Below are 14,607 nucleotides of genomic sequence, written 5' to 3'. Positions count from 1 at the left end.
ATATCTTTTAACCCTACTATTCATCCTTGTATTCATTACAATGCAGCAACAAATCAAATGCGTGATATCAATCAGTGGTGATGCAAAGCGGCATATAATTATAAGACAAAGATTTTCCACTGCTCAGGCCATCATCATCAACAAACAGAGAGAGAGTGTGTGTGGTATTAATGTGTAAATAAATATACACTTTATTTTTGGATAACGCAAATTTTTTTCACCATCAAACAAGAATTATTTTTTCCCCTAAATTTCCACAAAAAGAAGACATACGACTATTTATAAGCATTCACGATCATGCATCGACACTCAAGGATATATATATATGCGAATGTGTGGGGGAGAATTATAGGTTGACATGCTGGTGGCAGCTTTAAGAAAGTTGCCGAGATTGAAGTCTGAAGGGCTTTTATATTATATTTAATTTAATTGCTTTTGAGAATTCTCCCCCACCTATTTGGAATTTCCTCCACATTATTATGCTTCTCGGGTCTTTAATTTATTGATTTATTTGCTATCTCGGCACAATACATTAGATGGGCTCATCAGAAATTCTTTAAAAGCTTAAATGTTCGCCTTTTGTTTCTTCTTTTTCCTTTTTTTCATTCATTCATTCATTCATTCATTCATTCATTCATTCATTCATTCATTCATTCATTCATTCATTCATTCATTCATTCATTCATTCATTCAACCATTTAATTCTAATAAAATTTCTTGATACCTCTTAATATTAGCAACAATTTTTTTCTTTACAATGTCTTCTAACTCTCAAACAGAACTACAGGACAATATGACTTTCCGCCGTCTTTCTGCTATGGCCACTCAATTGGCCATCCCCCGCGTCAGCACTTACAAGACTGCTTCGCAGGTTAGATTTGGTAAGTAGTGACAGTTATTAATATTTTTCTTTATTTCTTTGAGCCTCGGCTTGTGTGTGTGTGTGTGATATTTTTTTGTTACAATTGTATTACTTTTATGTGTAATACTTTTTATTTACTTGGAATACCCCCTCCTCCAAACATTTCAATTTTGTCATATCTTTTACCCCATAATTTCTGGTTCACTTTTCATTTGGGATTGCTTCGCTAAGAAGAAACAAGAATTGAAGAAAAGAAGAAAGAAGGTTTTTTTTTATCTGCCATGTTCTTTTGTTTGATATTAAAGAACCTTTTTTTTGCCTTTTTTTTATTTACTCAGTGCTCCGATATCGCTGCGATTTTTTTTCAGTTACTCGGTTCCACTTTTCTCTATTTTTCATCACGGACGGCCTCAGTCCTTTTTTTTTTTTCATTTACTATTTTGAGTCTGGCACTCAAAAATAAATGCCCTTCTGCCCGAACTCCAAACAAGGTTTAATCTTCATTGTTCCATTTTACTATGCGCTCAATCCACCCCTCATTGAATTGACATTTTCTATTCAATTCTGGAGCCATTCAAATCCAAGCCGCTTTTGCCGTTTCTCTTATGCTTATTTCCAACTTGTCTGGTGATGTCAATTGATGATGAGTTGATAACTTTTCTTGATACTATCTTTTCCCCAAATTTTATTGTCAATGTCAATCAATGTCAATGTGTGACTTCAGGTTTGTTATTTTCTTTTCATTCATCATTAAGATGAAAAAAATAAACTATTTTGATTGATTTTCTCTATATGAATTCGGGATCGGACCTCCACATTTATCTGGATTAAAGCGGGGGGAGCAAGACTTTTGATTCTGTTTTTTTTTTTTTTTTTTTTTTTCGGCGCACTTTCCCCCACCACCCGGAAGCGGTGATTTCTCCGGAACGGTGGGCAACCGCACGCACCTACTTTGGCATTTCTGGCATTTACTCTCACGCACACTCTTCGGAGACTGTTGCATGGAGCCTGTAACTTCTGGTTTTGGCCCCTCTGAGCCGACTCGGACGCGAGGACCCCGCGCACACATACAGATGTTATTGTTGGCATTGCGATGGATGTTCCCCACACAACTAGCTATACCTACAGCCACACCTTAGCACTATGTACAGCGGCTATACGACCTTTTTTTTTGCCTGAAGCGGGCCGCTCCGGAGAAGGGAATTAGTGCGGTTGCGCTCTGCCGGCGTTTCTGCCAGAATGGCTTGCAGTACTTTTGAAGGTTTTTTTTTTTTGATTTTCCATTTTGCAGGGCGCCCCACTATCCTTTAAATGTCCCCACTACCAGCCACTACAACTAGAAGTAACTGTCCAACGGTTGTTACCATGTACAACTTGCCTACAGCATAGCACAGCAAGGCAAAGCAAGGCAAAGCAAGGCAAAGCATAGAATCAATATGGCACCGCACCACTCTCTACCGTACAGCTTTTTTTTTCTTGAGTCCGTCGCCACTATATAACAAATTATTATTATATCCGCTCTCTCCCACAGCAACACGAATGGTTAGCAGGCCACTCCGGAAGCCCCCGAGGACCCAAAAAAACTTTATGTGTGATAATCACGACATTGGGAAAGGCCTTTTCATTTATTTTTTTTAAGCTGTTGTTGGTGTTGCTGATTGTTTTAGTGTGTGTGTGTGTGCTGGCCCTTATAAATTATTTTAATTTTCTGGGTAAGCCGGCATGGTAGCTGGCTCAATGAAATGTCAAAACGATCCAAACGAGATTTTCTAGTTGAGATGGTGGAAGGGATTTTTTTTTTATTTTTATCTGCTTTGAAGGATTTTCAATACACAAAGTGAGAAAAAAAAAATTAAATTAAGAGATTTGTCTAAGCGCTTGCTGATTGGCAAAGTGATATTGGAAGTCTTTCATTTGAATGTTTTTTTTCCCCCTACTAGTGGTTGATTTATTTATTTAAAGAAGAATTTTTTTTTTAAAAAAAAAAGAGATAAAGCCCACTCCGGAATCTTTAACTTGAAGATCCGAACATTTCTTGTTTGGTTATTCTGGTGTTTATAAGGCTTATTAATTCTTGAAGGATTTGTTGTTGGGAAAACTTGCTGGCTGTCTAGCTGGCTGGGTGTAAGGGTTGGGCGGCGGAGAGACTTTTGATGGCCAATGAGAAGCTTGCAAAAGATTATTTTTTATTTTTTTTATTTTTTTTTATTTGTGGCCACAATGAGAGCACCCAACCTTAATAAGCTTCTGTATGTGTGTGTGTGTGTGTACTTGGAGAGAGTTTCTATTACCACCACCACCACCACTACCACCACTTTCTCCACCACAATGCACAGCCTGTCTATCTGCCTTGCCTACCTGCTTTACTTGCTTACCTACCTGCCTGCCTACATGCCTGCCTGCCTGTCTGCTTACTTGCTTACCTGCAAATCTGCCTGCCATTCTTACCTGCCACTTTCCCTTCCTACTTAAAAATTGGATTTGTCATATATCGGCGCTGGCGTCATAGTCCCGATAATTCCTCGCTTTAATTTCTTTCTCTGGCCTTTTTTTTTTTTTATTTCTTCCCCCCCTTTTTCCTTTCCTTTCTTTCTTTCTTTCTTTTTTTTTTTTTTTTTTTTTTTTTTCTTCTTCTTCTTCTTCTTTTTTTTTTTTTTTTTTTTTTTTTTTCTTTAGTGATTTTTATTTTCATCTCACACACTCTCTATCCTCAACACATACACACAAAAACTTCATACTAACCAAAAATGTCAGCCTCTTCCTTCCAAAAGATCAAGGTCAAGAACCCCATTGTCGAGCTCGACGGTGATGAGATGACCAGAATTATCTGGCAATTCATCAAGGATAAGCTCATCACCCCCTTCCTTGATGTCGACCTCAAGTACTACGATCTCGGTATTGAGTACCGTGACCAGACTGATGACCAGGTCACCATTGACGCTGCTAACGCTATTCTCAAGTACCAAGTCGGTGTCAAGTGCGCCACCATCACCCCCGATGAGGCCCGTGTCGAGGAGTTCAAGCTTAAGAAGATGTGGCTCTCTCCCAACGGTACTATCCGTAACATTCTCGGTGGCACTGTCTTCCGTGAGCCCATTGTTATTCCTCGCATCCCCAGAATCGTGCCTGGTTGGGAAAAGCCCATCATTATTGGCAGACACGCCCACGGTGACCAGTACAAGGCCCAGGACACTGTCATCCCTGCCCCTGGTACTGTCGAGCTCGTCTACACTCCTGCCGATGGCAGCGAGGTTACCAAGATCAAGGTCTTTGACTACAAGGGCCCCGGTGTCGCTCTCGCCATGTACAACACTGACGACTCTATCCAGGGTTTTGCCCACTCTTCTTTCAAGCTTGCTCTTGACCGCGGCTTGAACCTTTACCTGTCCACCAAGAACACTATTCTTAAGAAGTACGATGGCCGATTCAAGGATATCTTCCAGGAGATTTACGAGAATGAGTACAAGGCTAAGTTTGAGGAGAAGGGTATTTGGTACGAACACAGACTGATTGACGATATGGTTGCCCAGATGCTTAAGTCCAAGGGTGGCTACATTATTGCCATGAAGAACTACGATGGTGATGTCCAGTCCGATATTGTTGCCCAGGGCTTTGGTTCCCTTGGTCTCATGACCTCTGTTCTTGTTTCCCCCGATGGAAAGACCTTTGAGTCTGAGGCTGCTCACGGTACCGTCACCCGTCACTACAGACAGCACCAGCAGGGTAAGGAGACCTCTACCAACTCCATTGCTTCCATCTTTGCTTGGACCAGAGGTATTGCCCAGCGTGGTAAGCTCGACGAGACCCCCGAGGTTATCCAGTTTGCTGATGCCCTTGAGAAGGCTACCATTGACACTGTCCAGGTTGATGGCATCATGACCAAGGACTTGGCTCTTGCTGCTGGCAAGACTGACAGATCTGCTTACGTTCTCACTGAGGAGTTCATTGATGCTGTTTCCAAGAGACTCCGCTCTGAGCTCAAGGCTTAAGGTCAAAAAAATGAAAAATAATAAAAAAATAGTTTTTGTGTGTATAAAAAAAATAATAAAAAATGAGGTTTTTCAAAAAAAAAAATTTTTTTCTCTATTAAAGTAAGCATAGTTTTGGAAACCATTAAAAAAGTCCCTCATGAGTCACTAGGAAAGAAAAAAAAAATATTATGTCCGGGGTATATCAAAAGGAAGTTGCTGCGCAATTGAGATTGTTATATATATATATATATATATATATATATATATATGAAAAAAAGAGACCAACCTTAGAGCAAGAATAAAAAAATAAAAATAATTAAATTTTTTTTTTTTTTTCAATTGTGAACTTCGGGGAGATTTTCAAATGTGGGGGGACTGAGAGAGACAGATTATAGCAGAACAAAATATATAAAAAAAACATAAAATGCGGAGAGTTTTTTACAGGTGGGAAAGAAAAAGTCACTAAATTTTTAGAAAGCATTAATTATTATTACTTTAAATAAAGTGATTACTTTTAATCACTACCATTTTATTGATAATTTACCCATTTTTGAAATATTAAAATTTTAAATTTTTTTTTTTGTTAATATCCATTCTATTTACAAATTTATTACTTCAATTTATTCAATTAACTTCAGTCTCAGTGCCTGTCTTTTGCTCACTACTCTCGTGCTCGGCCACTAATGCAATTCGTGTATACTTGAGAGTGAAAAAAGTGGTCAATGCAACTGCCACAATTTTCAAAAACGGGCGTCCAAAAGAAACGTAAATTGCAATCTTTTATATTTTGTTAGTCAAATCAAAAAAAAAAAAAAAAAAAAAAAAAAAAAATTCTATTAAGTATAACTTACATGAGGACTGATGGGCTTTTCTCCAGGAGCAACAGGCTCATAGGGAATCCGTGGCTGCTGTTGTTGCGGCGTAGGTGAAGGCTTGCACAATCTGCGTGCACTGTGAAGTCTTTGAGCACGAATAGTACTTATAGATTTTTGTATACCTGGTAAAAGTTTTTGGCGCAAAGCTGAGGTTGAGTTAATTAACGACATTGTTCTGGAATGAGTATTTTGTAAGACGGGATGGAAAAACAAGAATAAGAAAGTGGTAGTAGTCAAAGGGTGAGAGTAGGAAGTAGTGGAGGGGTTAAAAAGAAGAAGCGTGGTGGGTATGAATGAATTTAATGGTTCGCGAACCGCGGAGTAGAGAAAGAAATTAAAATAATGTATAAATATAGAAGAATAAATAAATACACGATACTTTAAACTTATCTTTTCTTTTTTAGTCAAACTATTTTATAATTTATCATTGTTTTATAATAAAACCCTTGATTTTAATCAGTAATGATTTTATATATCACACATTTTTAATTAGAAGCTTTTTTCATTGAGAAGAAAAATGGATGATATTAAAAACATTTGAGATAAAAATTGTAATTACGGGCCAATTTTTTTTTTGAGAAGTTTTTGAGAAGTTTTTGAGAAGTTTTAAAACAATTTTCATGCTATTTCTAATAAGAAAAAAAAATGACATATCATACATTAATTTATTCAGAAATGTCAAAAATTAGATTGAATTCCAAATATTTTTTTTTCTATGCTATATCTATAATGTCAAAAAAAAAAACGGCAAACAAGAAATACTTTATTTAAAAAGTTACTCTCGATTACACTCTGTTAATGAAAATCTACCATAAAATGACTGTCTTCTTTATGGGAACATGGATATACACCAGTGCTAACACTACTTGGAGGAAGCCTGACACTTGATTAAAAATTTTATGGTTTGGTTTTACATACTCTATTAAGATAGATTCCACATAAGCCACAATGGTAGACATGATCATTCAGAGTCAGGTTGGCGTTTATTGTTTCGCAATTGGTGCTTGTCTTGCTAGTGTACCATTCAGTCATACTCATTCGTTTATGAAGTATTATCTTTTGATCGGGTGTTGAAAATATCCTCATCTTTTTTTTTTTTTTTTTTTTTGGGAATTGACTCGATGATATATAACCTTTTGTTCTGATTTTGATAAGTATCAGTGATGAATCCCAGCAAGATCCTTTTAACTTTGTTTAGAATATCTCAATTGCCTTTAATTAATTTTGAAAATTTAATACTTGCCTACTCAGCCTAGCTGTGTAGAGGTCTTCATCCAAGCCAAGCCTAATAAGTGTTCCATATCCGAGTCCAATAAGGGATCAATACCCAAGCCCGAATGAGCTTACTATTCTTAATCTATTTTTTTTCTTTTTTTCTTTTTTTCTTTTCTTTCAAATCTAAATTAAATTAAACAAAAAATAACAACAAAATAAAAAAAAAATCAAATACAAATCTACCATGAAAATGCTTCTTCAAAATAATCCACACGACCGTTACCAGCTCCTAGATTATCGGTAACTGTACGGCGGGTCAAATCATTCAAAGTGGGTGGTCCACAAACCATTACTGCTGTAGTACCCTTAGACTGGCTAATATAACTGGGTAGAAGTGTTGTCACATCTGGTCTTTGGCCAGTAATCACAGAGTAATTGCAGCTTGAGTGGTCGCTTCCTGTATCACTCAGCTTCTTTTCATTATCACTGCTGCTATCATAAATTCTGCTGGCATCAGGACTGGTAAGGTATATTTCAACATCGCACTTGCCGCTCTGAGATAAGAATTTAAGCTCTTCTTCAAAGCAATCCAACGAAGATTGGTAACGGGTTACCCAGACAAAAATCAAACGTTGATCGTGGTACTTGTTCTTGATAATATCCATGAGATAAGAAAAGGCAGCAGTAACACCAATACCACCACAAATAAAAATAACTGTATCATAGCGGGCAACATGGTGACTGGCTCCGTAAGGTCCATCAATCAAAACCTTGATTGCCTTGTCACCACCAGCTTTTGTCAAAGCTTTAGAAAGTCTCTTAGTCATACCCCCCTTAACAGTAGCACCAATCATAAGCTTTCCCTCATTTTCTGGGAGCGCAGACTGATAAACAGTAAAGGGATGGGATTCCCAGAACCCCCAAGGGCTTAAAACGTGAACATAAACATAAGATCCAGGGTAAGCCTTCCATCTCTTGGGGTAATCAATTGTCATTCTGAAAAGATCATTGGGATAAAGCTTAATTTGAGCAGTTCCCAGACCAGACCAGACCAATCTAGCGAGACGAACAGCACGGTCAAAGCCCCAGATAGCAATGGTAGCATAGACCCAGTTCATCCATCCTAATACAACAAGATGATACCACATTCCAATCACAAAGAAAACACCAAGAGCAATGTGGAAAGCAAGGAAAAATTCGTAAATCTTGGACCGGAAAATAAAAATACTTTGACCTAGCATTATGCATCCACACACTGTGGCAACAACACCCCATCTCCAGTAAGTTTCAGCAAATTCTTCAGAAAGATAACCACGGCAAAGCCATGTATAACAAACTGAGTGCATAAACGCAAAGAAAACCATTACTCTACCAACCCAGCGATGGAATACGTTAAATGTGTCAAACGAAAAACCAGTCAAATATTGAAGCAAATTGTTACGACCAGCAAATAAGAAAATAACAGGAATTTGCGAAAGGGCAGTAAGACCGCATCTATCAGCAATATAACGAATCAATTGTTCATGCTGATCATCAAACCATACGTTGGGCTCAAAAGGTTGAAACTTAATCATACCAAGAATAAGAGACATGATAAGATATCCACCCACAATAATTGATATGCCACGAGTAGGAGTTGCCATTGCAATTATGTTTTTAAAGCATCCGATTGGAATCGAGTGCTTAAATCCAAAAGTTGCAGGAGTCACAAACAATTGACGGAATTTTATAAGAGCAGGACTATTCATTTTTAAAATGACTCGGGGTGCCATTTTACCTGTAAAATTAATCACAGTTGCAATTAAAAAGACACCACACCAGTATCCAAGCATAATACCTCTATATACTCTGTTAGTATAAAAAATTTCAAGTCACTCGTTAAAGTAAATGCATACCCATAATTTTCTCCTGTAGCGAGTTGCCAATAAAACATTGTGATACTTTTTTTTGCCATTGTCAAGTTGTATGCGGAGAAAGTGATCGGAGCTGTGAGAGGCATAGTAAGATTTGTTCCAAACTCTTCAGTCGTTATAATCTTGTCTTTGTTTTCTTCATACATTTCAAATACCATGTCGGTAGTAACACTCATGTTTCCGTATTCATTGCAATTGTAAACGATGGTACTAACTTCAGTGGTGACAGCTTTTTGTGTAAGATTGTAATTGTCCAAACAGTTTATGAGTGAAGTCATAAAAACTGGATTAGTGCATCGGCAAGCATAGAAGGTTTTTTTCCCACAATTTAAATTATATTCGCCGATGAGAGCTTGACACATGTATACATAATGCTTCTTATATCCTTCGACTAGAGTCGAATAAAAAAAAATCGAAAGAAGCAAAGATGAAAAGTTATACAGTGATAATTTCTTCATTGTAGCAATTTTGATTTTGTTTATTCAACTAGATAAATCAAGTAATAAAAAAAAGGAGAAAGAAAAGAAAAATTGAAAAGGATAAAAGTGGGACTGATGGATTTTTATAGCCTATAAAAATAGATTTTTTGATCATATCAGATCATATTGATTATCTAAATATCGTATTCATTTTCCAGTAGTATAATTCAAAAGGGTATTTGTTAAACTCCTAGGGTTTAACATTTGTACGGGAGTGGGAATTTGGGAATCTATAGACGAGTTTACAATTCAAACTAATGACTGAATTATTAAATTATAAACCCTATTTGGCAGTTTATAATTCATGAATCAATCAATATATACAAAAATAATAATTAAAAAAAAAAGGATTAACCTTTTAATATTTTGTTTTATAAAACGCTTTTTTAATAATGCCATTTCAAATTGATCAATAATTATATTTGCTCTCTAAATACAACAAATTTATGAAGATTTTTTTTTTTTCATTTTCATTAAATAGGTTATTTTAAACTCAGAGAAAAAAAATTTTCTGTTGGTTTTTGCTAGCATTTCAAATCTTTTTGAGTGGGTATTATGAATTATTTTTTTTTAATATTCTACAAAGCTCAAATTGGACGGCTTGCATGAACGACATAACTTTTGATTTTTTCAAGACTAAATAATATTTTTTTAATTCCTCGGAAATATAATTTATGGTTATTTTAAAAAGGAAACGGCATTACTTTTCTTTTTATTTTTTTGTTTTTTATTTCCCAAAAATGACTCCAAACTTTGAAGATTGATAGGCTCATTCCTTGGCTTCTCCATTAAAAAAAATAGCCCATTACATTAGGTAGTTCTGTTCGAGGCAGATAACTAAGCTTAGTCTTTTCGAGTTTTCCAAATTCATGACCCTTTTATTCTACTAGGCCAAATAGGTTTAGTTTTCCGCGCCATGTTTTAAATCGTCGAAAAATTTTTTTTAAGGTTGGTTTGTAGGTTAAGCTGATGACTTTGAGAATGCTCAATAGTATTTTTTTTTTTGAAATTATTAACGATTTCTATGATTTATTATAAACTCTTAGGGTCCTTTTTAATATCAATTTCAAATTACAGCCGATTGATTTTAAAAGCGGTATGCTTAGTTTACTGAAATATTTTAAAACCCTACAGCCCACTTTATGCACCGAAACTATATCAATTACAATAATATTACAAGTTTATTCAAAACCATTTTCGCATTATCGAGGCAAATAATGCCTTTTAAAAAATTAAACTGCAATATATACTATTTACAGTTTGAATCCTAAATGATGATCAGTAAAGTATCGAACCATATTATAGTTTTTAATCAAAGGAAATACTTTACTTTTGCACATTTTTCCTAATATATGGAACTAAGAAATTAACCATTGTTTATATCTGTTTTGGGTGATTTTAAGGATTAGCTTTTAAAATTCAGGGAATAACTTACCATTTTGTGATTTTTCCAAATAAAATGATTAGCTATTGGGATCTATTGAACTTATTGCACCAAATCAAAATCCCTTTTTTCCTCATAAGTTAAATAAAATTGTAATTTTGTGCCAATTAACTAAAACCATCAAATTTTAAAAAAGGAACTTATATTCAATTATTTTAAAAGCAGAATATTATCTGATATACCCTGCTCCCTTCATGTTCTTCAACATCCGTTATTCGTTTAAATTCGTTATTTTACACTCAAATTTAGAAGCCGCAAACTACTTAAACAAATGTCTGGATAAACCCAGCATATGCATATTCGGTATTAAAAAAAATGAGACGAGTGAAAAAAATGCCAATTCAAATGCTAAGAATACCAAGGTTTCTTATTTTCTTTCTGGCATACTCTCTTGTGAAACCCTGAGATATGGTTTTCACAAATTTAATTATATTACATAATCACAACATAATCATTTTATTATATTAAAGTATTAATTTAATAACCGTTTTAAACCAATAAGCAATAGCCTCGGTGCAGTTCCATATATATATGTTGGACAATTTATAAATCTAAATCAGATAAGATCAAAAAGAATTAGTATTATTTAACTTAACAGGAATGCTTACAAGATGGTTGACTTTTAGTAATTATCATATTTTGTCCATGTTTTTTCAGGCAATAAAACTGATAGCAATTTTTTTATCTTACCTTGGTCACTAGAAATAAAAGTTATTATCTCGGGCCAAAAAAGAAAGGCTTGGAAATATTAATCAAAATGTATATATGTACTATATATAGTTAACTTACTTGAATTTTCATACAAAGACAAAAACTGATATTTTGTACAAATGTGAGCTTTCTATTTATTGTATTTAATCAAAACTAACATTTCTCTTGAGAATAAACTCATGGGTAAAGTCTGGAAAACATTTTTTCAAAGTTTGTAAATAGGGTTGAAAAACAACTAACATGTGACTATTACAAAAAACACTTCATTTTAAAAAAAATATTAAAATATTAATACTTGAAATTTTTATTAGCTATGAAACAAATTATCTGGTACTGCCGAATTTTACTTTTAATGGCTTCGTGCTTCAAAAAGATATTAATAGCTCATGAAATAACTATGACATTTAACTTTTTTGGTTAGCAAGTTTTCTCTGGTTTGAAAATAGTTTTCAACTTCTCTAGTTTCTTGAAGGAGTTTAAAAAAGTATAAGAATTGATTTAAAGTCTTTAAATTACCTAGATCTAGTGAACTATTTTGTTTAAAAGTTAAAAAAAAAAGAGAGAATTCTAAAATTTTCTTTACATAAGAGGTTTTCATAAATTGTAATTTTTTGATCAGATTTTCTAGTTGATTAAATTGATAAGTTTTATTCTTTTAAAATAAAAATTTGCTAGTTCTGACTGTTTTTAAATGTGCAATAATTTATCTACTATAGGTTCTGTTAATCCAAGAACGCCATCAAAGAATCACCTGTTAAAAAATAATAATCTCAATTCAGTATTAAACATACTTTTCTAAAAGGGGAAGCGTTAAGTAAATTTTATAAAACAAAAAATTAGGTCAGAAATTAGCTTCGACTCATAGTAACGTTGAAATTTGTCCAAAATCAAACCTTTTTGAAATGATTTTGAAATATTTAGAAAATAATTGTACTCATAATTTAATCTATGAGAAATAAACTAAAAGTTTTAACTATTAAAACTTAAAGCATGAGTTTCCAAATCAACGTTTTCACCAAAATAATGGAGATAGAAAATAAAACTTTTTCAACTTAACCGGCTGTGCTAGTTAAATTTATTAGATTGGTTTTTGGCGATAGTGTTTTGCAAAATTCTCTGGATTTTCAAAAACATATTTTTAACTGTTGTTTATGTAATCATAAATACTGTTACCCTTCATTTTTTGCCGCTTCTTTTTTCAATAGCTAGTTGAAAGATCTGTTGTGATGAGAATATTTAATGCATAAAAATTTATTTCTTTGTTGGCCAAGAGCATCAATTGTTGATAGATATGAATGTTAGCCAAAGGTCGGCCTTTGAAAAAAAAAAAAAACCTATTATTGTCGTTGCTCTTGAAATATTTAAATGCTAAAGGATGGTTTTGCTTTTGCTTTCCCGGCCGTGATGAGCTTTGTATGCTGGAAATTCATCTACTAATTGACAAATTTGATTGAAGACATCACTAAATAATTCTAATGTTTCAGTTATAAGCTGACGTGACTTTTAGAACTCTTAGTGTTCGTCTCTGAGAAAGGTTTTTTAAGCTCAGCTTTTTCAAAGTACTTCTAAAGATTATTTTTGTAATTCCAAAAGACTATGCCTGGTTCAAAAGTATTAACTAATTAGTTCCTTATTCGAAATTGTCATCTTGAACCAAAAAAGGTAATTTCCAAAAAGAATTTAATAAGGTTGAAATATATAAACTTTTCTCTAACGATTTCAAGATGTGATTTCCAAAGTTGTTATTTATGTAATTGTTTTCAAAAACTATTTTCTTTTGCTTTATTGAGTATTTCTGGATTTTTTATTTGTTTTTATACTAATACAAACAACAACATTTATTCAAATTAATTATTTACAGTAATTCATAAAAAAAGGATCTAACTGGTCATAAATTTAACCATTTTCATCTTTTTTTGACCAGTATTAAAACTAAAAACCATATGTTTTTTTAATATATGATATCGCAATTCGAAAATTTTTTCATTTTTTTTTTCCTAATTAACATTTCTTAAATATTTCTAACAAATAAAATTTATACAAATGACAAGGGTATATTTGTCAATAATAAATTGAAAATATTTTTAATAACTGTTTAAATAAAAATAAATGTAAATAAAAAGAAATTCAATTACAATCTTTGAATCTTAATCAAAATAGATAATTTGTAGGACTTTTCTTAATATTATAAAACAACATTGGACAAATTTTGCAACAATTATTTATGCTTTTCTAAAGCTATTTGTTTCGTCTTTATCACTGAAATTGACTTTAATAGCAATAGACAATCAAAATTTTTACAATTTAGAAAAACAATTATAGTGCAATGGTGTAATGAAATAATGAGCACCGATTATTCCTTTGTATCAGATATAAAAATTATAACTGTTTATTGAGATTTCGAATATGTGATTCACAATATTTTTTAAAAGTCGTTACCAAATATTGAAAAGATCAAAAGCATCATTTTTTAGATGTTGTTTTATTTTATTTTTTTATTCTATACAAGATCAACTATATGTTTCTTTTTCAAAAATGAAAATTCCTAGTTAAATACCGAAACTCAGTTCCAAGTTTTGAAAGAAATGGAAGATAATTATCAAAAACCCACATGTAAGCTTATTCCAATTTATTTTTAAACTTCATAACTTATCTACCTTCAGTTTTGCTTAATTTCTTTAAAAAAATGAGTTTTTAAAACACTCTCTAGTTGAAAAAAAAAAAAAAAAAAAAAAAGAACAAACTAACTTTAAGTTATTTTTATCAAAAATTCCACTCAAAAAATTATATCTTCCATTGAGGTCTATGCAATACAAAAGTATTTAAGTGTTTTTCTTGATTAGTTTTCATTGCATGGCCAGAAAGAAATATTCTGGTCTCCAAAATTTAGTCGAAGAAATTTTTTAACCTCAATTATAAACCACTAAACAAATATTACACTTTAGTCAAGTTTATTGTGAATGGGTTTATATTTAAGATGTTCAACATTTTAATGCATATTATTGGCTTAAAATCCGATTATTAGTTCTTTGCAAAAAAAAAGTTGAAGTCAGGTATGCAAATAAGATAAGCATATAGCAATTTTTTCATCTATTGATCCATGAAATAATTTATTGTCTTATAAGACAATATTAAGA

At 33.0% G+C, this 14,607-nt stretch overlaps 3 protein-coding genes across 3 annotated transcripts; 1 reads left to right on the top strand and 2 right to left on the bottom strand.

Annotated features, from left to right (window-relative positions):
* Nucleotides 1-3,609: 3,609 nt before the first annotated feature.
* On the top strand, nt 3,610-4,851 carry SAPINGB_P003805 (uncharacterized protein; the record flags this gene model as incomplete). Its single annotated transcript, XM_031998520.1, has 1 exon — nt 3,610-4,851. The coding sequence occupies one exon, from the start codon at nt 3,610-3,612 to the stop codon at nt 4,849-4,851; it is 1,242 nt and encodes a 413-aa protein (XP_031854411.1).
* A 606-nt stretch (nt 4,852-5,457) lies between these two features.
* Nucleotides 5,458-5,879, bottom strand: SAPINGB_P003804 (uncharacterized protein; the record flags this gene model as incomplete). The annotated part of the gene is made up of 2 exons (XM_031998519.1): nt 5,458-5,610; nt 5,685-5,879. 2 exons carry the CDS (start codon nt 5,877-5,879, stop codon nt 5,458-5,460), a joined length of 348 nt encoding a protein of 115 aa, XP_031854410.1.
* Nucleotides 5,880-7,162: 1,283 nt separating this feature from the next.
* Nucleotides 7,163-9,114, bottom strand: SAPINGB_P003803 (uncharacterized protein; the record flags this gene model as incomplete). Its single annotated transcript, XM_031998518.1, has 2 exons — nt 7,163-8,762; nt 8,819-9,114. 2 exons carry the CDS (start codon nt 9,112-9,114, stop codon nt 7,163-7,165), a joined length of 1,896 nt encoding a protein of 631 aa, XP_031854409.1.
* Nucleotides 9,115-14,607: the final 5,493 nt, after the last annotated feature.

Source organism: Magnusiomyces paraingens, assembly GCF_902498895.1.
Source record: "Magnusiomyces paraingens strain CBS 517.90 genome assembly, contig: contig3, whole genome shotgun sequence".
Taxonomy (NCBI): domain Eukaryota; kingdom Fungi; phylum Ascomycota; class Dipodascomycetes; order Dipodascales; family Dipodascaceae; genus Magnusiomyces; species Magnusiomyces paraingens.
The sequence above is the reverse complement of the archived record's forward strand: the minus strand, read 5'-3'. Positions and strand labels throughout refer to the sequence as shown.